We start from the raw sequence: 26345 nt of genomic DNA, 5'->3' as shown, positions 1-26345 counted from the left end.
AGGGAGTCCAAGATGGCCTCTGTCTCCCTTGTCACCCTTCTGACCTGTCGCTCCCTTTTCTCCTCTGATGCCTATGCCAGGCTCTCCCTAAAGACAGAGTAATAAAAAAATCCCATTCTAACATTTTCATACACAGAATGGCTGTGATGTATATATAAATATTAGGGGTGTCACGATTCTCCAAATCCTCGATTCGATTACATTTTCGATTCTAAGGTGACGGTGCTATTCGATTCTCTATTTTTACATTTATTGTTTTTAAAGCACAGGTTGCTATGCCATTTTTAGACCAGACTTTTATGCAATATAATATTTGACCTTTGTTAGCAATGTACCACACTACATTGTCAAATTTAAAACATTTATTAGCAACATAATGTAACAATAACGTATATCTCCAGTCAACAAAATAACCTGCCATCTAGTTTCTGCAGAGCTTGCAAACTGTGGCTTTTTTGTCGACAACGCGAACGTTGTCAACATAACTCACTGGAAAGGCAAAATACTTCCACACTGGCGACTTCAGTGAAAGAGGAGGGGGTTCAAGTTCTGTCTATAGGTCTCCTGCATCTGCAGCTGCCATTGTTCCTTTCAGGAATAGGACAGTGTGTGACGTGTGTGTGCGTAAGGTGCGTAGGGTGCGAGTGGGTGAGCGAGAGTGAGGGAATGTGCAGACACTAGTGAATGAATGGGAGAGGAAGGAGAAGCGAAAAGGCATATATGGAGGCATATTTAATAAAGGAGATGGTGGATATCATTTTCAGGAAATAATATCTTACCTTTGGCCCTGAAAATCCTTGAGATCCCTGGATGGAACAAAAAAGTGGGATTAATGACCTATTGGAAGACATACAAGTTTGGTATGTTTGAGCCACATCTAGGAGTGGGGCATCAGTTAAAGGTGTAAGTTGTAAAACATGGCCAGAATTTGAAGGTAGCGCCAAAACATCAGGCGGAGGGGGCAAGATATCATAACTAATTTGTTCAGTTAGCCACGAAGATAAGTGGCCTATTAGCTGACAGGAGTCTGTCAGAACTGTGGTACAGGTTCATGAAGGGAGTCATCACAGGCAACTGAGCTCAGCTAAAAACAGTGAACAAGGCTGGACAGCAGCCAATGTAAAAAACTGTATGTATAGCTGGAATATTTTACAATTTGCTTAAGGATTTATTTCAACCAAACCACATGTGGTTTTTGAATGTAGAGCGAAGAAAACAGACTGTTTTGCTATTTTGGTAAGTAGTCAGGCAAATCTTAGTTCTGTAAGAAATATACAACTTAACGTTGTTCAGTTGCTTTGGATGCTGATATCAAATTTAGTTTCAACAGTTTCTGTATGAAGGGCCCCACACACTGAGGGTTCTCGCTGATTTTACCTTATTAGACCTCTTCTTAGATCTCATAACTTATCATCTATCCTAAAGTGTGACATTTAAAACCTATATTGTACTTGCTTATTAGTTGAGTTTGGAGACATCCTGTAATTCTAAACATAAATCTGCCCAGCTTCAACCTGGGCTGAGGCTTAATCAGCCAAATGAACTGAAAACGTTTTGGTGGTGTGTGAGCATTTTTGGCATGAGGACGTTTTTAGATTTAGGATTTAGGATAGCTTTTTTGACTCACTGCTGGGCCGACTGGTCCTGGAGGTCCTGGGGGCCCTGGAGGACCATAGATCTAAATACACACACACACATACAAACACACAGACAGGTTTTTAATTCAGATAATATTACTCATAAAACATATTGTGCTCTCATTTCCGATTAGGGGCACTCGTCAGACCTTGGGGCTAAAGGCTGACCCTTACCATTTCTGACCTTCCTCCTTCTCCAGATTCGCCTTTAGGACCCTGTGACAATATGTGTCAAAGACAAAGAAGGACACAACATTGACAATATATTCCCTCATTAGACAGATTAGTAAGTGAATGAAAAATTGAAGCAGCACAACCCTTTACACACAGCACTGGAAGTGAATACAAAATGCACTGAACTGTTCCCCTTTTGCAAGGTCAGACACTACATCCAGAAAGATGCTGCCTGAGGGGCACCATTGCGTACCATTGCACCAGGTAATCCAATAGGGCCAGGGGCCCCTGTATCCCCCTTTTCACCCGTAGGGCCATCTAAACCCTACAGAACAAGGAAGGGAAGATAAAACATCACAATAACAGGGACTTTTGATCTTCATGTTAGAGTCAATGCATTAAAGACAGATTAGAAAGTTTGGTTTTGATCCAATCTTTGTATTCCTTGCAGCAATCTGCAACAGGGACACTTTCTTCTTTTGACTATTTGAATTCTAAAAAAAATTTGCTTTTTGTTTTGCTTCCTTTAAATCAACTATAAAACAATTTAATTTTCTGCGCTGTTGAAGCAGTCCATGTTAAGCAAAGACCATATTTTTTAGGTGCCCTGCATGTTTTCATGCTATGCTGTAATCTGTTTTCAGGGCCTTTCCACTGAACTCCCTTTATGCCCTTGTGTAGTACGCATTTTGTGTTTTACTTGTGTTGGGAGCTAAGTCTCAGTCTTAGCCTCTACTTCTGTGGTTAACTCCGGAAGTGAAACACACACCTACTGCTTTTTAGACCCCAACCTTTACCCAGCCCCCACCTCCAGCAACTGGTGATGTGGTCCATTATATACCAGGGCTAATCAAGCTCCATCACTGAGGACTTCTATAGAATGCCAAGAAGTTAGCATCGCCCTGGTTCCCACCTCAAAAGCCCTGATTTTTCGGTTGGATATTGGGTTGGATTCAAGTTTAATATACTAACAAAATAATCTTCACAGATGAACTCTTAATGATTTTGGCAGCATAATTCAAATCGCCAAAAGTAAAAAGCTAGTGTTAGGCTATAAACAAAGGAGATGCATGACTCCAACATTACCACTAACTACACAATTACAATACAGGTTTTCAATAAACTGATCAATGTACAAGATGTAAAGTCAGAGTTAGAATTAGACACTTTACAATTCAAACATGGGGATGTACCATTTTTTTATGCTGTCAACCAAAAAGTAAACACATCTTAAAGGGATATTCCGGTGTAAATTTAATCCATGGTCTAACACAACGTGAAACTGTGTTAGACTCCCTCTCGAGAGATCAAGTTAGCAGACCGCTAATTCACTGAGTTTTATCATCCTCAGAAACGACCGCACGACAACAATACACTGCAGTAAACGGATCCAAATATAAACCACCACCAAAAAGCAACACATAATGCTCAGAACAGCTCCAAACTTCAGCAACAGTACAAATAGGATCTCAGCACATAGTCTGGGACATCTAACCTCCGCTAGCTTAGCTGGATTTCTATTGGGAAGCTAAAAACAGATTTCAACTCTCCTCCATCAGCTTCCAGGTCGGGGAAGTCCCGACGCGACGATTACCAAGTGCGGTTAGAAATGCTCAATTCCGTTCTTTTCCCTGTCCGCTCTTAATAATAACTGTTATAAACTGGCAGGTAAGACACATATGAACTTTGATTGCTTTTCCATGGAGTCATAATCACACATTTTCATCCATGAACCGCGGAACTCTACTGCACTCGGTAATCGAGTCGTCGGGCGTTCCCGTCAACAGGAAGCTGCTGCAGAAGACAGGTAAATTTTGTCAGCTTTTCAGGAGAAATCCAGCCAAGCTAGCAGAGGTTAGATGCCCCAGACTATGTGCTGAGACCCTATTTGTATTGTTGCTGAAGTTTGGTGCTGTTCTGAGCATTATTTGTGGCTTTTTGGTGGCGGTTTACATTTGGATCCGTTTACTGCAGTGTATTGTTGTCGTGCGTTCGTTTCTGAGGATGATAAAACTCCGTAAATTAGCGGTCTGCTAACTTGATCTCTCGAGAGGGAGTCTAACACAGTTTCACGTTGTGTTAGACCATGGATTAAATTTACACCGGAATATCCCTTTAAGACTGTGTTAAGCACAGACATTATTCCAAACATTTAACCAAAAACTAATAAAAACCCACAGACTTTGAGATGAGGGAACCTGAGGTGCAAAGATTCTGACTGATTTTTGGATCTTTTCTGTGGCACTCTATTGGAGCACAATGTTTCAAATTCCATCCTCAGATGAGGAAAGTAAATAAATACATTCAAATTTTATTTGAGGTATTTGAACTTTATTTCAGTGTTTCTGTTTTTTAACTACCAAAAGTGTATAAAGAGGTTAAAATCAATGCTATAATGCTTCTTATAAATTCATATGTGAGTGACCAATGTACACAGTGAATAATAAATTAACACCCTAAAAGTGCTATTATACTTTAGTATAGTACTTTGGATTACTGAACTCTGTGTGCAGGACTTTAAGTTGCATATTTCTATATTAGTGAGTTGATTAGCTTTTCTATCAATGACAAGACACATTACTTGGAAAGTGCACAACCTAAGGACGTGATGGGACCATATAAAAATGGTCCTGGATGACATTACTTATAATAAAAACTGAGCATCTAACTTGTTACTCAAGAGCGTTCCTTAACTGCCAGCTGGGTTTTCTGAATTTTATTTCAAAGACTAAAATAAATAAAGTAATTAACCACACTCATAAAACACTCAGCAATGCAACTTACTGATCAACACAAACATCCATTTTTTTATCTGTACAGAGATGCTGTAGTTAGGGATGCAATGTTGTCCATCCCACCTCAAGAATAAGCCAACAAACAAACACAACAACATGTATAAGAGAGATAAAAAACACATTTCACCTATAATATATATCGATACTAGCTGCATAGGAGGACTAAAAGTATTTACTATAGGCTGTTGAAGTTAGATCAAGCTATAAAAAGCATTGCCCTTCATATGGCGGGGGGTAAACTCAGTTAAACTCATTCGTTGGGTCTCTTCTAAGCCAACAAGTCTCTAATTAGATGATAAGAGTGCAGCTAGGAAAACCGAGGCCTTCCCTCTGGATAATGACAGATGTTGAACTGTGTGGTCAGGAACCCCAGGCTGGGATGTGATGTGGTGTTGTGTGGTGTGGTGTGGTGTGTGCTTAAAACAGTCACTCACAGGTGATCCAGATGGACCAATGTCTCCCTTGTCTCCTTTGGGTCCTGGGAACCCCATGACACCACCCTCCCCTCTGGGACCTTCAGGACCAGTTGGACCTGCAGGACCAGGCTCTCCAGGCTTCCCTCTGGGTCCCTGAAAACACATGATGTCCTCATTTTTCCTGAAGAAAGCTATGATATATTTTACACTAAATCTACATTGGGGAGCTTTGATCATTACTCCTGCACAGATTTCTCAATATACACTGATGTAACAATTAAAGTGACTGTCTGGAGTACTAATAACTAAGTATTACCTTCTCTCCGTCCAGTCCTGGTGCACCTGGTAGACCCACTTCTCCCTGAGGACACACCAAGGCTGGATTACCATAAGGAAAAGCAGACAACAGCACCGGGGCAAGTTTGTCCGGGGTCTCCAGTTCATTGTTAGTTTCTAGTACTTTCATTAATTGCAAATTTGTTCGTGGCCTTTCAGTTCAAAATCAACCCTGCGTTCAAACACTAAAGGGGTGTGTTGCTTCTGTTACTACTGAGGCATGAAATACAATTAAATGTCCAGTTTGAGGAACAGAACCATAAATCCAAAGACTTCACAGATGGCAGTGGCTCATAGTAGAGATTGGGTTCGCGCTACGGAAACAGTGGAAATACTGAATTCACGATACAAAGTAATTCACCAGGAATGTGTGTTTGCACGTATTTGTTTGACCAACACTTCATGGGGGATGTAACAAGGTGAACCAGAGTCAATGTTTTTGCCTGTGTTTTGGGCTATCAATCAGTCAATCAATCAATCAATCAGTCTTGATTTGTATAGTGCCAATTCACACCAAAAGTCATCTCATGACACTTTCTTGATTGAGCACATCAAGACCATACTCCTTGATAAATGTATTTACAGAGATCCAACATTTCTCCCATGAACAAGCACTCGGCGACAGTGGCGAGAAAAAACTGCCCTTTTACAGGCAGAAACCTTGGACTCAATAGTGGGAGGCCACCTGCATTGACCAGTCATTGTTGGCATTATGACGGGCCAAATTTGGCCAGGGGACCACACCCTGCAGCTGTGTTGTAAAATATCTCCTACCTTGACACCAGGGAGTCCTGGAGGTCCAGGTAATCCAGGGGGGCCCTAGGAGGAGAAGATATAATTTAATTTTACTGAATTTTTGTACATAAGTGATGTGTTTGTACGTGCCAAAAGAAAACTGTAGAAATTACTGACCATCGGGGGTATGTTGCGAATATCCTGTAGAGGAATATTAACAGTTAACAATACTCTTTATTTTATTCCTTAATTGTGCTACATGTAAGAAAAGTGCAGCTCAATAACAATGACATACATTTTCATTGTTGTGGATTTCAGCCTTTCCTGGTTCCCCAGTTGGGCCTGGTGGACCCTATAAGGAGAAAAAGAACATTTGTTATCCTTATCATCAATATAATGATGCTATGCGTGTGTGTCAATATCAGCACCATGTTGTTAAGAGTCTGACTTACTCTCTGTCCAGCTGGGCCTTCGGGGCCTGCATCCCCCTGAGGGTTAAATGAAGACACGACACTCAGATTCTCTATGCACACTCTTTTGGAAAACAGTTCTTATGAAAATGTTCTTACAAAGTTCTTTAATAATGTTGTCTTTTCTTACCATCTCTCCCTGGTCACCTTTGTCACCCTGGAAGAGTAATAGCATCAGAGACTTCCATGAGGTTTTGGTGAAGTGTTAATCTACGTACTGTACGTGCAGGTATCAATCCTCTTATCAAATTTTATTGTTGCCTTTACCTTGGGTCCCATTAGGCCTGGCAGTCCAGGTGAGCCCGGCTCTCCTTTAACTCCCTGGGCTGTAATACTTGGCTCTCCTTTTTCACCCTGCCAACAATAGAGAGTCTTACCTTAGTACAGTAGAACTTATTACTTTTAATCAGACCAGTACAAAAACAACATTTCCAACATCAATACTGTTCATGCATTGAATACTGATGTTTTCAATGTTGACAGTCAGGGATGATGTTGTTCGGAATTCTGTTTTTCTAAATGTTTCATTCCTATCTTAAAAATCCTTACAGGACACTAAAATTGTGACCCTGGATATAATTCTGATGAATGAACATTTAAATCAAGTATTTACTGATAACAATTACTGAATAATTGAATGAATGGATGGAATACACAAAGAAAACATTCAACATGGTAGTTGTTATACACATATGTTTTAGGCAGTTTAAACAATGAAATGTATTAAAGATGCAGATGATAGATGCAGCATGATTAGAGCAGAAAAGTTCATTTGACTCAGGGTCCACATATACATCTGCATCTCACTTCATCAGTGAATTATTTGCTCCGTTGACATTTTGGTTAGGTGGTTGTACATGTTAATGACAAGGGGGAGATGGTAACTCCTGTCACTGTTGTTTGTTTCACTGTGCATTCAGGCCCAATCTTTCCTTTGTGTTTGACTGTTAATGTATTCCATTCATTGTTGTAGTCTAAGAGGGATGGGTCTGCACACATGATTGAGCTCAGCTCAAACTTATATGAAGCTTATTTACACGAAAATTTACATCAAATGCAGAGAGTTTTAATAGGCTATGGTGTCATAAATAATAACAACTAAAGACTGTACTGACTGATAAATGTGTCTGATAACATTTATAAATCAATTGAAATCAGATCTAACAGGATGTGGGTGTTTCTCTGACTTCCTGTACAGCCTGAAGGCTGCTGAAACACTGCTCCACTTAATCACAGTTTTATGGCCCAGCGGCCGCTTTTGCATTATATCTCGATCAAGCCTACAGTCAACTCTCCAATGTTCCTCTCTAGGTGTTGAGAGGTTTTCTAAATCAAATGAGGAGTGTGATGACTCCTTGTGACTCTTGCAGCTCTGACAGCCCAGACAAATAATGGGGGACTCACTGGGATGCTTCTGTTGGTCTGTCCATGTCTTATGTCATGGTAGGAAGTTTTAAGATTTTGTACATTCACGTTTGACCCGCTGACCTGCTGTGCCTCCTATTTTCTATCCTCCTCCTCCTCATCAGCAGTCATTGGATGTTTTGTTCTATGAATCATGTCATCTCCATGACAACTGAGCACACTAAATCTGCTAATGGAGACTATGAGATGTAGTTGTAGGGAGTTAGTAGGGCATGAAGTGGACTTCTCAATAACACTTCATGATAACTGTAGTTAATCGTTTTTTAGTTAATCATTCTTGAGAATACAAATACTGTGCAGTTCATCTGTAAAGATACTTTACAATTGATAATGCTTTCTTCTTTGACTCAGAATCAACTGAAGAATGTGTAAGCGTTGTTAAAAATGACAGACAAATAGTATACTAAGGTTTGTACGGTGCAACAGTACAGGGCAGCAGTAAGCAGTAAGGACTTAGCCAGACCAATCCTGAGCCAGCATTAATGCTGGTTTAGAATACCATCCTTTACAAAGACCACAGCGCACAGCTAACAGCACAGTCAGCTAAGACACAACACATTAAAACTTAAGGTTTGGTCAGTCATAAACACAAAAATCTGTAGCGATAAATATGTGACTTCACAGACGCCCAGTTACTGATAATTATGACAGACACCAGACAGTTAGGATGCTCATTCCATTCCAGGCCTACCCTGTAGCCCCTTTTGCCAGGGATGCCAGGGGTACCAGGGATGCCAGCCTGGCCCTTTGCAGTGGAAGAAAGACATTTATGACAGACTGATCTGATTGTTCTTGTATTAACTGCCACACAAAATGACCAGTAAACAACATTACCTTTAACCCAGGAGCGCCAGGGAATCCTGGTTCTCCCTACATGGGCCAACAAGGCATACAGGCCAAAGATGGAAGAAAGGAAGAGAAGAGAAACAGTTGTTTTTCTTCAAGATGGTAAAAACGCATGCAGATAGATCTGGAAAGTATAGTATACAAAAAAATATACAGCAAAATGAAAAACTGTGACTGATGAGCATTTGTCAAGTTCCAACCACAGCATGTTGAATCATCTGAAATTGGTTGTTGAAAATAGAAAGATAAACAAGTTTGAGTCATTTAGTGTGTCACATTAATGAATAGATGGTTTGAAGATGATGTACAGTCACAGCTGTGACCACACAAGCCAACATAGCTGACTGGTAGAGGGAGTTCCTACAGTCTGGCCCCAGTGGAATTGGTTTGATGTCACTGTGTGTCTGTTGATGCTTTAGATACTTTCTCGTACATGACTTTGTAATGTAACATGAAAATGGAAAACAGTGATAATTTTAACAAGCTCTTACACATCAGCTTTTAAATTGTTATTTCATCTAACCCTCAAATTGTCTCACTAGTTTCAGTGAAAGGAGTTCAAATCTTTTGTTGACTTGTACCAAACACTCCTAAAATGTTTGAGTTTGGGGAGTATTCAAGTCACAGAGTAGAGACTGTGCATCCTGCAGGCCACTACAGAGCTGGGCAACACTGCTCAAGGTTGGATGTCAGTTTGGAAAATGCTCTTTTGTCTGTGTCAAAGCTTGCACCGTCTAAAGGGTTGCCACAGCCATCCTGATACAACTGCCCCCCATCTCATTCCATCCCATATGTACAATTTCACATTTATAAGATGGAAGAGGGTAATATCTAGTGATCAACGTATTAAAAGCCCAAGTCGATTGCAATTCTTTGCAAATCCAGCGGTGGGCGATATTGACTAGCCTAATGCACAGACTGATTGGTCGCCAGGCAGAGCCCATACGTCAAGCATCCCTTCTCTGATGTTCTGATATTGCTATAACTGTATTGTGAGACACTGAAAAATGCAGCCCTAATGATGCCACACTTTGAAAATGTGAGATTAGAACTTCAAACTCATGTCACTTGTAAGATGGAGTTGAAACAGACAACAGAGGACAGAGAGTCTGCATGCATCCATGAGTTTGCATGGAAGCAGTAACTACCTTTGATCTATGACTGCTCATAGATTTCTCTGGTCGCTTCAAAACCTCCGCCTCTGTCCACCAGTCTTTAATTAAAAATGTCTCTGTCTCTCTTGACCAGATGGTCACAGTCAAACAGCCAATGATGCTGTAGGAACACTTGTTGTCATTCTGTTTTTGTTTCAACCAAGTCGTTCCGTCACTGTCCCATTCACAGGAAGGCCATGGAGAAACTCTATCACTGTAATGAATTAAAGTACAAGAACACTTCCCATGTGTACAATAAACGTAAAATAGATTAGTGTGCCGATACAAGGAGAAGGATAAGGTACCGGTCCATATGCAGCAGAACATCCATGTTGCAACCTGATTTCCCCTCAACTCACCCAGTTTGGTGTCACCTGGACTGTCCTGCAACCTGACTGTCCTGGAGAGGCCCCTTGTGGGGACCTAAAGGTAAACAATGCCTCAACTGTCTGCACATTACTTGGGTCCATTCATGTCTTTCTTCAGCCGTGTCCCTTCATTCATTCTGCTCTGCCTTGGTATCTGCATTTGATGCCTCTTTCCTTTTGTATGTGGATTAACTGCTGCATTGGATTTCGGCATGCTCCTCCAAAATCCTCGTCCAACAATGGTCTGTGTAGAGCATGTATGTGTGCAATTCCTTTTTTTTTTTACTTTAACTATGAAAATTGTGTTCTTCATTCTGAATTTGTAAGTTCACTTAACATCCAAAAGGGTACATCCTCTTGGGACCAGGAATGACCCTAAATAGTATTACATGGAGATTTGCCAGTCAGATTATTTTCCTATGTGTAAAATTGATCTATTTTGCTCTGAGAGTGCCAGTAGAGGAAGGCTCATAGGGTGTCTCAAAGAGAAATGGAATCCTTCGGGACTATTACTCGGGGGACCATATATACTTGGACAAAATATTGGTTTGGTATCTTGCTCTGGAACAAATGTCAGATGGATTAATGGAACACAACCTTATTTCTAATGTGTTCTGATCAGTACAGGAGGTTATGTGTTTCAAAGAAAGCTAGGATTTTTTTTGTAATTGGCTGAGGTAACTGTTAGAATGGACATTGACCTGTTAAAGATAAGGACATACTTTGCTTTATTTTTCTTTTCAATTTGCTTATTAGAGCCAGAAGAAGAAGAAGTTATGCATCCAGAAGTATGGTCACTGTGAGGAATAACAGAATGAGGTGGGTGATTTGAGGATGTAATTGCTGTCTTCCCTCTGCTCATAATATGTTCTCCAGCTGGACGGCTCATTATTTCTCATTTGCAGTGAAACGAAAAAGGCACAGATACCCTGAATCAGTCAAAGAAGTGCGAGTGTTGGCACACACTCTCCTTTGTCATGAAATCCACTCCCTCTAGCGTCATCTGTCGCTGCAGTCAGTTCACACAGGGAAAGTAAAATGAAAGCTGCCTTCAAAGCTTATTGGATCAGCCTAAAGAAAAAAGGAGGATATTTCAGCACAGTGACAGATGGGACCAGGTCCTGAGGTGGTGGTTGTGTCTGCTTCCTTCATGGCTAGACATGGGCCTGTTGCCTGCTGAGAGCTTTGGAATGGAGGAGGGTGAGTCTAGGCAGTCACTGCCATGCTACTGGGGCCAAAGGAGCTGCTGTAAGTGTTGAATTCCCTCAGAGAAGGAGAACATATGTCAGAGAAATAAGTTCTCTAATTGATTCAGTGACATAGACGTTGTTGAGTTACACTGAGTTAAATATTCCTGCCTTAGAGTGAGTGCGTGTGTGCCATTGAGTGGAATAGAAGAGTATGGAATAGATACAGTACATCACTCCTCCCACATCAGATTCACAGTTCAAACATAAACTGAGAGGACATTTCAAAGTAACCACAACCAAACATGTTACAGTTTTTTTCGATTGCTAAGATGCATTGGTCGAAACTGAAGCGACATGTTCAAAACTCTTAGCACCGTCTGCAAAACAGAAATGCGTGTGGGCTAAACTGTGTCTCACTTTTCATTGCTTTCAGACGAAGTGCATTCAGTGACCACAGTCACCGAAATGGATGAAGTCTTTTCTCATTCACTAGTTCACACCTGCAAAACACTATGCTTTAACAGCACATTTTTCAAATGCTAACACACTTTGTTCAAAACAGTTAAAAACACACTCAAAACAGAATGATAGGGGAAAAAATCCTGGGAATTTCTGCTGCAGCCACATTGAAATCTATTGAAAATTATATCAAAATATTGACAATAAAAATAAATACAACGAAGATGCAATTCCAAACAGCTAATGGTAGTTTTCAGCTGAAAACTGATTCAGGTGATCTGCGTTTGGCCTCATTAGAAAGCATATACAAAAGGAGTGGCTTCTGATTCTTTTTCCTGTGCAAGTATGGATCAAAGAGCAGCGGGTGAAGTTGGTAGAGAGAGAAGAGCAGCCAGGAGAGGAAGGCTCTCCACACAACCAGCTCTCCTTGCTGGATGCAATGAATGCTGGTTGTGGAGATGTTTCTCCCGAACCCTGCCAGGGATGGATCAGACATGTGCCTTGCCAGAGAAGATATAAGATGTGACGTCGAGGAAAACATGTGGCCGAATGCAGATGACAGGGTCTGAATATTACAGTATACATGTGTTGTTTTTTAGTTTGATCTCTTACTGTAATTTGTATTCTACCCCTGGAATTCTGAGATTCTGCATTATTCTGTTTACGTAATCTTTATTTTCTGTATGGTCCTGAAGTACTTATGCAAAAGCACAAATGTTCTTGAATAAATCTCTGCATTCCTGATTCAGTGTTGTTGCAATATATTACAGCATGTACAATAATTTAGAACCATTAAAGTGCAAAAGATCCTTTATAAAATACTGATATACCAGACAAAAATCATTCCAACTTGAAATATAAGATGTATTTGATGTAATGTTCTTTGTTGTTAGTATTTTGTCGTTCCGTTTGTTAAGAGTGATTGTGTGTGTTTCCAAAGTGAGACAATGTGCTAGTGTTTTGTTGAATGAGCTTCTTTTGAGACAAGTATGAAGTGTTTTGTTGGTGAGACACACTTTTGAGCATGAGATTAACTGTTGAGCTGAGCTGCATGATGGAAATGAGTTTTGAACATGTCGCTTCAGTTTCGACCAATGCGTCTTAGCAATCGAAAAAAACTGTAATCTCTGAAAACTCAACCAGAATCTAAACAGAAATATGTGGAAGCATTTTCTCCATTTGAAGAAAACGGAATTTATGTTACAGAATGTATTGTACTACACTGGCTTTGGCTGTTACTTCTCATAACATGTGACATATATCTATACAATCATGGGATGAAGCAGCGTTAGCTGCATATAATTAAAAAGGTGTAGTATATTGATGAATTACAGAGCCCAGTGAAAGTAATCAGAAAATAAATAGGCCAGAAAACAGAGCCTCCATATACAGCACCACCAGACATATTTGCACCGCTTACATGCTCGTGTTAGATAAACAGGATCTAAATCAATTAAGAGTTGCAAGAAACAGTTGAATGAACCATCTTGACAAAAATATATATATATTGATAACCAAAAATTGCTATAACTGTTAAACGATCATTCCTGCCAGGCAAAACTTCTATTATAGCCGAATAATTCTGATTTATATTACCAAATTATGTCCTGACAGATGGTTTTAAATTCATGAAGGATTTGAGGTTATTTGTGTTCAAAGACAGACAGCAGCTCTTTCAATAAAATACAAATGTTTGAAGTGCCTCTGTACTTCATCCAGACCCAAGCTGCAAAGTCTGTCATCTTGCCATGCATGAATAGACCTCAACATGTCACACACACACACATACACACAGACATGCAAACACAGACAGACGCACGCAGGCACACACACACACACACACACACACACACACACACACACACACACACACACAGCCTCATACATGACTCTCACTCTACCTTCTCTCCCCTCTCTCCTGGGAAACCCTCCTTTCCTTCATCTCCCCACTGAGGATGGAAACATCAGCTCAAAGAAGCAGCGGGGCAGTAAAAACAGACACACCCTTTCAACCAGGGCAAAATCAAAAGAAGAGCAAAGGCTCAGGGGAAAAAGGGAGTGCTCCATGACATGGACCTGACAGGAAGAGATCTAAATGTTTTGAGACGACATCAGGGGCCTTCCATCATGTTGGTCCCTGCACAGACATGCCAAGTGGTTGCCTGCTAAAGCAATTAGGCAGTAGCCAATGGAGAGCTGACCCAGGCCAAGCAAGCATGATAACACAATGTAAATACCCTTAGATTACCATGAAGACAGAAAGTTTATTCCAGATACAGATCCATACTCAGTGATCATGTTTTCAGTGATAGGCATATAAGTAAGAAACTGGCCATGCACAAAAATGTGCTTACACTTTAGTAGGGCAACCCTAAACCCACACGCTACTGTTAGGGTGGTGATAACCTGTGCCCTATCTTGATTGGTACTCTGTCTCTATATTGAACTACATGGAAAAACTCCCAAACCTACATTAACTTTTTGTTGGAAAGAAGATTCTGTCTGAGCAGCTCGTTGACTCTATTCTTTCAAAAAAACTGACAAACTAGTTAATAAAGATACAAGATTGTTCTCCTTGTTACATCCCAAGAGTCGAAAAAGGAGCCCAAAGCTAACAGGCTGCATCTATTACTGACAACACCCAGATGGTGTCTTTTGTATTTATGGATGGAAATGTGAAGGTTTTGTTACCCTAGTGTTGTACTTTTTCTAAAACCAAGAAAAGAAAAACTTAAACATTTAAAACTCATTATCAAGCTTAAAACCATATCACACAGTCCATAAGTCAGAGCCTCGGTACACATCTCTTACAGATCTTAGACTTTTGTGACACTTCAGAATATCGAAAGGTAAAATAAATTTTACCTGAATCCCTTGGTCTCCCTTAACTCCCTGTAAAGCAAAGCAAAAACAAATACTGTCAACAACAATCACAGCAGCCCACTAGATGGAGCACACATCCTCTTTATGTATTACTATGACCACTGAAGACAATACTCTATACAGGTCCTCATGATGTACAGTAGCAGTTTGCTTTTCATCTGAGATAATATCTAATCCTTTTGTTCAACCTCTAGAAAAAAAGCCAGTTAACAGCGTTCTCCTCAGTCCTCTTCGTGACCTTTAACTCACTGCCCTTATGTGCTCATGAAGCAGAAAACAGAAACAGGATCTGGGCTGGTTTTAAGGGAAAACAAAGCAAGATGGAAAAATGGTGGAAGTTGAAGTTTACAAGGCAATTATCTGCACAGAAGCACAGCGACAAGGTTCTTCCAGCGGTCCCTGCCTCAAAGAAGCTGAGGTCAACACTTCAGGGAAACATTATGTTTTCACTGTGACCTTCAATGAAAAGGTGCCCAATGCCTTTAACAAAGAGTCATGTTGTTGACAGCAGACAACAAACTGCTGATAATAGCCAGAGGACTGAGATCTTTGGCCTTAGCTCGGTGAAGTTTAGTGGAAGGGTAAGACTAAAGGTTATCAGCACAATGATTCATTGAACAAAGTCATCACTCTTTATGAATTACTTAGTCTGAAAAACTAAACAAAGTTTGAAGGCACTTTTTAGGATCAGGCAAGATCTTGAATTTTGCCTGACATTAACAATGTATCTGCTTAACACAAAACCACAGAGAATTACCACCAACCTGAAGTGGTGACTGATAGCTCTGACCCCAGCAGCCCAGTCTCATACCAAAGTGTGGGGCAGAAAAGACATTACAGGGGTAGGTAGAGTGTCCTAGTCTGAATGATGTTGTTCCCAGTGTTTGTGCTTGGAATGTTTTGCGTATATGAGGTCATGATTCCATATAATGACTTGGATTTGTGTAGAACAGCTGCTGTGTGTGTGTGCCCTCTAGAGGAAGTGTGTTAAGCCATGGAAAAGTGGAGAAGGACAGGCACGTGTCGAGTGTAGCAGGCATAGCTCCATCTGCCCCCTTACAGCTTCAAAGCCAAGGGTAGATCCTTTAAGCTGCCATTCACAGTGCGCGCGCGTTTGTGTGTGTATGTGTTTTAGTCATTCCTGTTTATTTAATAGTAGGAAGACTATCATGAAATAACCCAACAAACACTTTCCATTGACTAAATGTCAAAACCATAAATGTGGCAGCAGATGTTAGCTGCATCATTTTGTGAGGTCAGTTCTAAACAACTCCCAAAGCTGCACTTAATACTTCTTTTGTATTGTGGGGCTTGCTAGGAAGGACCAGACGAAGACTATGATGACTAGTCAACCAGTCACAGGTGTTTTTGGACACAACTCTTTTGGACAACCTCAGATTCAGATTAAGCAGATTAACCAAATGTGTAAAAAGAAGTTGATGAGATCAAACATAAAATATGTTGTCTTTGTACTGTTTCCAGTTGAGTTTATGTCAAAATGGATTAGCAAATGATCACATTGTGTTTTATTTCTGTTTTATACAGCATCCCAAACCTTCTGAAGATTTGAATCCCTGCTTTTTGATTTGCACTGGACCCGTCCTGAACAATACAGTCTTTCCTCTTGTTTGGCCCCGTTACTGTGATTCAGTGTTGCTGAAATGTGTCAGTCACTCTCTCTATTATGGTATTGTGAAGTGTTGAATTAAATAAAATTATTCAAAAGCTTTGACTGAGCACATTTTTTGTATGAAACATGGACTGTGGATTTTCTCCTCTATTTCTTACAGTGTAATGGCATTAGAAAAGGATCAGTCACAGCCAGTATTGAAGAGAAGAATGAATACAGTGACTGTTATATTAAGAAATCTGAACATATTTATGAGTATGAAGCCCTACTCAATTTCAATTCATTCCATTCTATTTGTGAGGCAATTAAAACATAAATGTAACCATATAATGCATTGCACTAGAGTTAGCTTTAGGATAATTTACATCTGTAGTCCCCTTCTGCATATCATAAAAATGCCAATATACACTGGAGTGGGGCTTTAATTTGGAACATTTTCGTCATGAACATTTCAGTGAATCATACATAACACCAAAGTTAACATTAAAAGTCATGAAACAAGTAAAGAGTGACGTACCTTTGGGCCTTCAGGCCCCGGTGGGCCGACATCACCTTGATCACCCTGTGGAGAGACAGAGACACACAGGTGACTCACAGCAACACGAGCACAGAGACATCTGTTCTGTCCGAGGGTTCTGTAGGTATCCTGCTGCCATCTTCTCCATTGTGTCTACTTTCTTTCTAAAACACCAACTTCAGCTACAGAAATAGAGTAACCATTTGACTTTTGAAAACAATAAAACTGTATGTTTTCACCCGAAGCAAAGCAACAAAATATAAAATACAATTTCCTCCCGCCTCTGTCTGAAAGAACATGATATAGAAGCATCCACCATTACTGGGGTAAATAGATGAATTGATTTCTATTATTGACAAAAAATCCACAATTTACTTGGGACAATGTGTCCAGTAATTTGTCCACTTGAATAGTTATTTCCAAGCCAATCTAATCACATCCTGGATTCTACAGACCACATTCTTTTTCATAAGTGAAATACAGAAGAGATTTCACCTTTTGTCCTGGCACACCTGGCTCACCCTAGAGAGAGAGAACAAAGTGTGTACATTCATAGCAGATTTCCAGTCAGTGTATTTGACATTGACAGATGCAGAGAGAAGCAAGATGCTGAGGCTTGATTTACGGCTTCAAAGTCATGTTTTCCACCTGAATGCTTCTGCCGTGGTGCTGAAGCCTAGCTCAGCTATGATTGCTCACGTTTAAGCCAATCACAAGTAAGAACTACATTCGTCAGCTTGTTTTACATAGCAAAAGGGGGTTTACAGGACTCTGTATGTTTCTCTGACCTCACAATCTACATTCCTCCCTTGAAATAATACGTGACAATGAAAGCATCATGTCATCCAGTCCAAACGAGATGTGCAGTGTTGTGTGTTGGTGGGGCAAAGCAGCTGTACGGAGACCAAGTGGAAACATCTTTATTTGATACCTGTTTCATGTGGCTTGTTTTATTTGGGTCTGAGTGTGTTTGTCTGTAATAACTCTACAGAGTCATGCTGAGAGGCCACAGTGATGCTAATCAAGTTTTTCAGAATTGTAATTTTGCTGTTTGGACAAGGAGTGAATTGTGTTTACCTTCAGTCCTGGTAAAAGCTGCAGAAACAAAGTAGAAATCAAAAGAAGGTTATAGTCACACCAACAAACTTTTACTAATGAGAAAATCTGGAAAACTAAAGGTGGAGCGACTCACTGAGCCAAGGCTTACCCTAGGGTCTTTTCCTGGTTTACCCGGTTCACCAGGCTTTCCCTGTGTGAAAAGAGCACACAACTATCATCACACAATCATTACACAGAATGTACAGAACTGTATCGACAACACCAGCTCCATGACATTTGGATTTGAAACGCATGCATTTTTGGGGTATTTTTCATTTTTTCCACTACAGTATTCAATAGAGATGTCACGATTCTCCAAATCCTCGATTCGATTACATCGTCGATTCTAAGGTCACGGTTCGATTCGATTCTCGATTTTTACATTTATTTGTTTTAAAGTACAGGTTGCTACGCCATTTTTAGACTAGACTTTTATGCAATATATAATATCTGACCTTTGTTCACAATGTACTACACTACATTGTCAAATCTAAAACATACATTAACAACATAATGTAACAATAATGTATATCTTCAGTCAATTGGAAACTTAAACAAAATAACCTGCCATTTAGTTTTTGCAGAGCTTGCAAACTGGGGCTTTTTTGTCGACGTAACTCACTGGAAATCCAAAATACTTCCACACCTGCGACTTCAGTGAAAGAGGAGGGGGTTCAAGTTCTGTCTGTGGGTCTCCTGATTCTGCAGTTGCCATTGTTGTAAGAGTGGCGTAGCCCCTTTCAGGAATAGGGCGTTGCGTAACACAAACTTCGGCCCTGGAGGAAATCATCTCCCCTGTGCTTCTCTACCACAGTCCGGGAGCCAAACGGGAATGCTATCGTCTGGCTGGCTGTAGCTAATAGCTACTGGCTTAGCTAGTAGCTAAGTTAGAGGAGGTTGACTCACAGCACTTCAACACGTGTGTGTTTTTTTACGCTTGGCAAGCCAACCGGACGTGACATGGGGGTGTGGCAGCATCGACGATTACATTTTTTAATTCAAAGTTCGACATTTTGACTTAATTTCGGTTGCTTTCGGTTTAAAATTGAAATCGTGACACCCTTAGTATTTAAGTAGCACAACAGTAAAGTGAACATGAATCCAGCTTTAACTTTTACACCTCATAGTTCTATATTTTTGCAAAGTGAACTTGTCACTCTATTTGCAGTCCAGGGTAATATTTGTTATTTTTTGAGCTGTCTGAGCTTATGAACGACGGATGATCAGGTCGGAAAAGATTCTCCTGCATTCTGTCGCCTTCCTGAGGTTTCCTTACTTTCTCCCCATTAAAGATTATTTAGGAGGAGTTTCCCCATAATTGAATGGAGTCAAAAGCCACTAATGGCTGAGTCTTTGTCCTGGACACTCGGGTGAACAGAGGGGCTGAGCTGTCAACTTATCACCACCTGGTGGTGAGTTGGATCCGCTGGCAAGGGAGGAAGCTGGACAGACTTGGCAGACCCAAACGTATTGTGAGGGTCTGCTGGGAATGTCTGGCAGAACCCTCTGTCAGGGAGGTCTTCAACTCCCACCTCTTTGACCAGATCCTGAGGGAGGCTGGGGACATTGAGTCCGAATGGACCATGTTCTCTGCTTCCATTGTTGACGCGGCTGTTTGAAGCTGTGGCCGTAAGGTCTCCAGTGCCTGTCGTGGCGGCAATTCCCGAACCCAGTGGTGGACCCCGGAAGTAAGGGATGCTGTCAAGCTGAAGAAGGAGTCCTATCGAGCCTGGTTGGCCCGGGGGACTCCTGAGGCAGCTGACGGGTACCGGCAGGCCAAGCGTGCGGCAGCACGGGCAGTCGCGGCAGCAAAAACTCGGGCCTGGGAAAAGTTCGGGGAGGCCATGGAGGAGGACTACCGGTCGGCCTCGAAGAAATTCTGGCAAACCATCTGGCGCATCAGGAGGGGGAAGCAGCCCTCCACCAACACTGTTTACGGTGGAGGTGGGGGGCTGTTGACCTCGACTGGGGACATCGTCGGGCAGTGGAAGGAATACTTCGAGGATCTCCTCAATCCCACTGACACGCCTTCCATAGAGGAAGCAGGGGCTTGGGACTCAGAGGTTGACCCATTCATCACCCAAGCCGAGTCACTGAGGTAGTCCGGATGCTCCTCAGTGGCAAAGCACCGGGGGTGGATGAGATCCGCCCTGAGTACCTCAAGTCTCTGGTTGTTGTGGGGCTGTCTTGGTTGACACGTCTCTGCAGCATCGCGTGGCAGTCGGGGACAGTGCCTCTGGACTGGCAGACCGGGGTGGTGGACCCCCTATTCAAAAAGGGGGACCGGAGGGTGTGTTCCAACTATCGGGGGATCACACTCCTCAGCCTCCCCGGGAAAGTCTATTCTAGGGTACTGGAGAGGAGAATTCGGTCGATAGTCGAACCTCGGATTCAGGAGGAACAATGCGGTTTTCGTCCAGGCCGCGGAACACTGGGCCAGCTCTATACCCTCCACAGGGTGCTTGACGGTTCATGGGAGTTTGCCCAACCAGTCCACATGTGTTTTGTGGACTTGGAGAAACCATTCGACCGTGTCCCTCGTGGCATTCTGTGGGAGGTGCTCCGGGAGTACGGGGTCGGAGGCCCTCTGTTAAGGGCTGTACGGTCCCTGTACGACCAGAGCAGGAGCTTGGTTCGCATTGCCGGCAGTAAGTCAGACCTGTTCCCAGTGCATGTTGGACTCCGGCAGGGCTGCCCTTTGTCACCGGTTCTGTTCATTATTTTTATGGACAGAATTTCTATGCGGAGCCACGGGCCGGAGGAGGTCTGGTTCGGGAGCCACTTGATTTCTTCTCTGCTTTTCGCGGATGATGTGGTCTTGTTGGCTCCTTCGAGCCAGGACCTCCAGCATGTCCTGGGGTGGTTTGCAGCCAAGTGTGAAGCAGCTGGGATGCGAATCAGCACCTCCAAATCCGAGGCCATGGTTCTTGACCGGAAAAAGGTGGCTTGCTCCCTCCGGGTTGGGGGAGAGTTCCTGCCTCAAGTGGAGGAGTTTAAGTATCTTGGGGTCTTGTTCACGAGTGAGGGAAGGATGGAACGGGAGATTGACAGGCGGATCGGTGCAGCGGCCACAATAATGCGGTTGTTGTATCGGTCTGTCGTGGTGAAGAGAGAGCAGAGTCGAAAGGCGAAGCTCTCGATTTACCAGTCAATCTACGTTCCTACCCTCACCTATGGCCATGAACTTTGGGTCATGACCGAAAGAATAAGATCCCGGATACAAGCGGCTGAAATGAGTTTCCTCCGCAGGGTTCCAGGGCGCTCCCTTAGAGATAGGGTGAGAAGCCCTGTCACCCGGGAGGAGCTCGGAGTAGAGCCGCTGCTCCTCCACATCGAGAGGAGCCAGCTGAGGTGGCTCGGACATCTGTTTCGGATGCCTCCGGGACGCCTCCCTCGGGAGGTGTTCCTGGCATGTCCCGCCGGGAGGAGACCCCGAGGAAGACCCAGGACACGCTGGTGTGACTATGTCGCCCAGCTGGCCTCGGAACGCCTTGGGATCCTCCCGGAAGAGCTGGAGGAAGTGTCCGGGGAGAGTCTGGGTGTCCCTGCTCAGGCAGCTGCCCCCGTGACCCGGCCCCGGATAAGTGGACGAAAATGGATGGATGGATGGATTAATGGAGGGTCTATGGATGAAGGGTGTCTACGTTGTGCAGATTTTAAACCCCCTGTAGGCAAACTGTTATTTGTGATAGCTATATAAACTTGCTATATAACTATATAACTTGATTGGACATTGGACTGCTCATGACTGTTTTATGGTTGTAGAGCTGGCTGGTGAGGTTTAAAATACTATGCATGCACAGTTTTCACAAATTTCATTGAATTTGGGTTCAGGTCCTGTGAACAACAGGTTTTAGCTGACCTGACCATCCGTGTGTTTGCTTTTTAACTACTTCTGAATTACTAGGCGTCAGTCAGATGTTGAGCAACTTAGTTCTGATGCCAGTTTACAAGCTCTTAACTGGTTATTATGGTAATTCCTGTATGATATGAATGTGTGGTAATGTACAGGGAGGAATCATAGCCCACAACTTGTTAATAAATAAGAAATACATCTTTGAGGCATGCATGCTCTGTTGATGTTCTTATTACAGCAAAAATTCAGTAACTCATGCATAGGGCCCGGCTGTATCCACTACTGAGCCCTCTGTCATTGCTGAAGCAATTTTGTTTAGGTCTGTGTGTGGAGTTCCTGTGTGTGATGGTGTTTGTGTGTGTGTATTGAGGAGCAACAAGGGGGAGTAGTTTACAGGCAGCTGTAACAAAGAATAAATAAATATTATAGGAGCAGCAGATCACCACTCACGGAATCTTTGGTCCATCCAACATGACCTGCTAGAACGCCCGGGATGCAAGCCATGCCAATCTAGCTTTATTCAAGGCTGATCCTGGCTAATGTCCAGTCACAGGAAATTCAAATTGACAACTGGAACTCAGGCTCACGCCAAAACAAAATCACACAGATCTTTTTCATTTGTTTTGCATTAAAACTCTCTTGTTACTAATTGTGATGGCCAGGATAGGGAAGCCAGAAATACCCAATTATACAACAAGTAGTTCCGACCAAGCAATCTGATTGGTCAACAAGACATTCAGACCGTGCTCAAATCAGCATGACAGCACGCCTGACTCATTACTCAAAATATTACTCCGCCAAGTCTGTGGCCATAGTGTATCCATCTCCATGGCAACATAGTAACTGTCAGAGCTGGAGCAAAAAAAATAAAAAGTACGGCTTGAAATTAAAACTTTCTGCCATAAAATATGCAGAGGAAAAGTCGGGAGAAGCAGCCACTAGACGTTTCTCTGTCGACCCCAAGAGAGGAAGAGATTGACGATAGAATAAAACGGAGCTGTCCGAGGAGGACAGCAACAGGACCAGGCTGCCTGCTGGAGGGAGGAAGAAGGCTAGCGAGGAGCCTGAGATAAACATGCGGGAATTAGTTATCAGCAAACGGGCACGCCACGAGAGAGTGTCCCGCAAAATGATCAGGGCGATGGAGAAACAAATGTACGCCACCGTGAGTGACAGCAGGGATGAGGAGTTATCTGTGAGTGCTGGTTGGCTGAATCCTTTCCTCCGCCACAACAACTTCACTTGCAGAAGACAACTATTGCCTAGCAGGATGCCGGAGAATTCACAGAGAAGCTGGAGTTTGTGACATTTTCATCCCGGATTTTTGAGAGGAAGGAATAAAACGCCTGTCCCAAATTGCCCCCTGGTCCCAAATAAATGCCTGGTCTGTTAAGTGATTGAAACACATAAACCCTAAGACTAACCCTAACCCAAACAAATAGGCTGATTCTGAGTTGATATTCAGATAAGTTATGACCGGTCCCTGTCCAGTTGAACAGTTGAATTTTCAATTTCGTATGAACTCACCGGAGGGCCACTGGCTCCATTCAGACCTGCATTCCCTGGAGGTCCGGGTGGCCCTGGAGGTCCTGGGGGTCCCTGTACTCCGGGCTCGCCCTGCTGAGAGACCTTGAGTTACAACCTGCCATGCTGGAGCCAGCCTCTCCACACTGGCCATGGTAACCCAACAACCTCACACTACACTGCAAATTACTGCAGCAGGGGGGGGGGCAGAAAGGAAGGTTAGCTGGGGAGCACGGCAAGTGGTTATGATGCTTGTGCATGATGCGTCATTCTTGACATGGGGAACTCATGAACGCAATACAAGCCAAAACCAAACCAAAAACAGCAGAAACTGGGAAGAAATCAGAGTCATTGGAGTCAGTGACTCTGATTACAGTGGCCTGATGCAGAAAGATCAAGGAGGTCACTCTCATCTGATGCCAGACTCATTCTTTGAACAGGGACAGCAGTTTTTCTATGATTATTTGACTGTAGGAGCTCTGAAGAAGCTGATAAGTGCACCTTAAGTTAATATTTCATCACAGATGTGGGGATAAGGCAGTTATTACCTTTGTTTGGAGAGCATGCCACAGGGAAAGTTAGAATTGGAGAACACACAAGATTGGTTGTATAAACTACTACTGTTAATAATTCTAACAAATAAATGCTGCTTTGAAATTGATCTTTACCAGCCCAGTCTCATGGCAAAGCATGTAAGAGACGAGGGTTGTCTTTCCTTCAAGGTCTTCAAATAAATCTGTGTGTGTGGTTATTTTGAAGACTTTATAGTGACAGCCAGATTCGTGGAACATTACCTCAAAGCCAAGATAAAAAATCCATCCATGTTACATCCGTATTTTATCATTCCTCCTCTGCACTGTGGTGCAGAATGTGTCCACATATGATTCATGTCTCTGGGGATGTCTGGCAGCCAATAGCCAGTAATTAATGCCTCATATAATGGGATGAAATCTGATCTGATCTGATCTGTCATATGGAGACAGTATGGAGACATGTATGGAAGTGAATGGTTCTTGGTAGTTGTGCCAGAGCACCAACTGACCCACAGGCAGCACACTGAGGCTCCTTTAGAGTGAGGGCTGCAGGACAATGTGATAACTTTACATATGTCTTTGAACGAGTCAAGACACATGGGAAAGATTGTAATGTGACCAGCTGCAGATGTACTTTGTATTTCTGTGAGTTTGTTAAGGAATTTCATTATATTTAAAAGGTGTATTTAAACTTTATAGCACCTATTTACAGTTTGGATATTTCCTTTCATTACCATCGATACAATCTATTACAACATTTTATTACATTATATTTAAACGTTTACATAATTCATTATAGACATACTTTTGTCTTGATTAGGTGAGGTTTACACTTTAATTCAGTTAGCATATATTTGTTTGTCTATTTCCACAGCCGTGTCTCCATGTAGCTGTCTTTTTAAATCTTAAAGAGGCAGCTACATGGAGACACGGCTGTGGAAATAGACAAACAAATACATGCAAAGAAATACCAATCAGGCACGCTTTAATCAACAACAGATAAACGAAACAACACAAAGCGTCATTTTTTCAGAAGTTGGCAGCAAACATGTCGCTGTAATAAGCAAAGTTGAAGACATAGAGGTTGCAAACCAGAAACAAACCAGTTGTTTCAAAGAAGAAGAATAAACAAAACCAGTAACTGCAGAGATCATCTTTGTAATATATCAAGGAAGACACCGGCAGCAGATACAGCTCCTTCTAGTTCCTTACATTAGAACTGATTTGGAAAAGTTGTTGTATCGCCCATGAAAGGCATTAACTCTCTTTGAAAAAGGAAAAAAGCACACCAGATGAACGTTAACACTTTTGTGGTCTCCATCAATGCTCTCTAATGTGCATTTAAAAAATACATTGATGGTGCAGCTAATAAATAGTTTCAACCACAGCTATTTTTGTTTAAGATTAAATAAATGTAATTGTCTTTCAATTTGAAAACATCAACTTTGTTGATTGCTTGTCACCTGAAAAAAAATCAGCATTTTTGTTTTAGCCTTTAGCCTTGAATCTGACAAAAGATTCAGAAGCAGCAGCAGCCAAAAGTTGGTTAATTACAGCATGACGGCAGAGATAGTTTGGGGAGGTTTTGATGACGGATGGCGGCGGCTGGCATCCACAGGGTGGGCAGAGAGGAGGGGACAGTAGGGGGCAGAGAGAATTGTACCTTGAGGCGTTTTAGGATTAGAGGGCTTATTGAGGGCATGTTGCGCACGGTGATGGGCAACATCTGCCAGGGCAGTCACAAAGCACAGGTGGCCAGCGGTGCAATAAGGTCACAGGGCAAATGTCGCCAGGAGGCCAGAGAAAGGAAACAAGGCAGCACCGGGAAAGGGAGGGGAGAAATGGGGGAGGGATATGGAGGAAAAAGAGAAATAGAACATGAGATTGAAAAGCAAGGAAATGGGACGGCAAAGGAGAAAAAAAAGGGGAAAAAAGAAATACAAAAAGAGGCACCAGCATAGCAAACTATTGGCCTGGAGTAGCAAAGGGGAATGTTGATGTACTTTGTACTTTTCTATTTTCAAAGAATGTGAAAGTGTGCAAATTTGTTTGATGCTGTAAGAGTATGTTTGTTGCATATCATCAAACAGCCACTATTCAGGATTTCTGTGCATCAAAGTCCCCGTTAACAACAAGCCAGGCCCCTAGATTGCAGTGAGGCAGAGGTGGCGCCAGTCTTGCCACAAAGAGAGTACAGCAGTACAGTTACAGTGCACATCCAGACTTACTGTGGCCAACTGTCCAACACAAGGCTGTACAATACGCCGCTTCTGTTGAGATGACCAGTATGTACATGTTT

At 42.3% G+C, this 26345-nt stretch overlaps 1 protein-coding gene across 5 annotated transcripts in view; it reads right to left on the bottom strand.

The window, feature by feature from the left end:
- Positions 1-26345, bottom strand: part of col13a1 (collagen, type XIII, alpha 1) — a 150445-nt gene that overhangs the window by 26353 nt on the left and 97747 nt on the right. For 2 of the 5 annotated variants that reach the window (XM_030442341.1, XM_030442342.1), the window contains 21 exons: positions 23517-23609; positions 18243-18284; positions 18113-18130; positions 17531-17557; positions 17036-17080; positions 14871-14897; positions 8823-8858; positions 8680-8733; positions 6831-6917; positions 6694-6720; positions 6546-6581; positions 6389-6445; positions 6271-6294; positions 6133-6177; positions 5339-5383; positions 5041-5175; positions 2065-2136; positions 1812-1853; positions 1628-1678; positions 780-806; positions 1-87 (listed from right to left, as the gene is read on the bottom strand). In XM_030442341.1, coding sequence (XP_030298201.1) covers positions 1-87; positions 780-806; positions 1628-1678; positions 1812-1853; positions 2065-2136; positions 5041-5175; positions 5339-5383; positions 6133-6177; positions 6271-6294; positions 6389-6445; positions 6546-6581; positions 6694-6720; positions 6831-6917; positions 8680-8733; positions 8823-8858; positions 14871-14897; positions 17036-17080; positions 17531-17557; positions 18113-18130; positions 18243-18284; positions 23517-23609 — 1077 coding nt within the window. Of the gene's footprint in view, positions 88-779; positions 807-1627; positions 1679-1811; positions 1854-2064; positions 2137-5040; positions 5176-5338; positions 5384-6132; positions 6178-6270; positions 6295-6388; positions 6446-6545; positions 6582-6693; positions 6721-6830; positions 6918-8679; positions 8734-8822; positions 8859-14870; positions 14898-17035; positions 17081-17530; positions 17558-18112; positions 18131-18242; positions 18285-23516; positions 23610-26274; positions 26317-26345 lie in introns of all 5 variants that reach the window. The other 3 variants (XM_030442339.1, XM_030442340.1, XM_030442343.1) reach the window with 3 other exon arrangements.

This window comes from Sparus aurata, chromosome 15 (assembly GCF_900880675.1).
Source record: "Sparus aurata chromosome 15, fSpaAur1.1, whole genome shotgun sequence".
Lineage (NCBI taxonomy): Eukaryota > Metazoa > Chordata > Actinopteri > Spariformes > Sparidae > Sparus > Sparus aurata.
The sequence above is the reverse complement of the archived record's forward strand: the minus strand, read 5'-3'. Positions and strand labels throughout refer to the sequence as shown.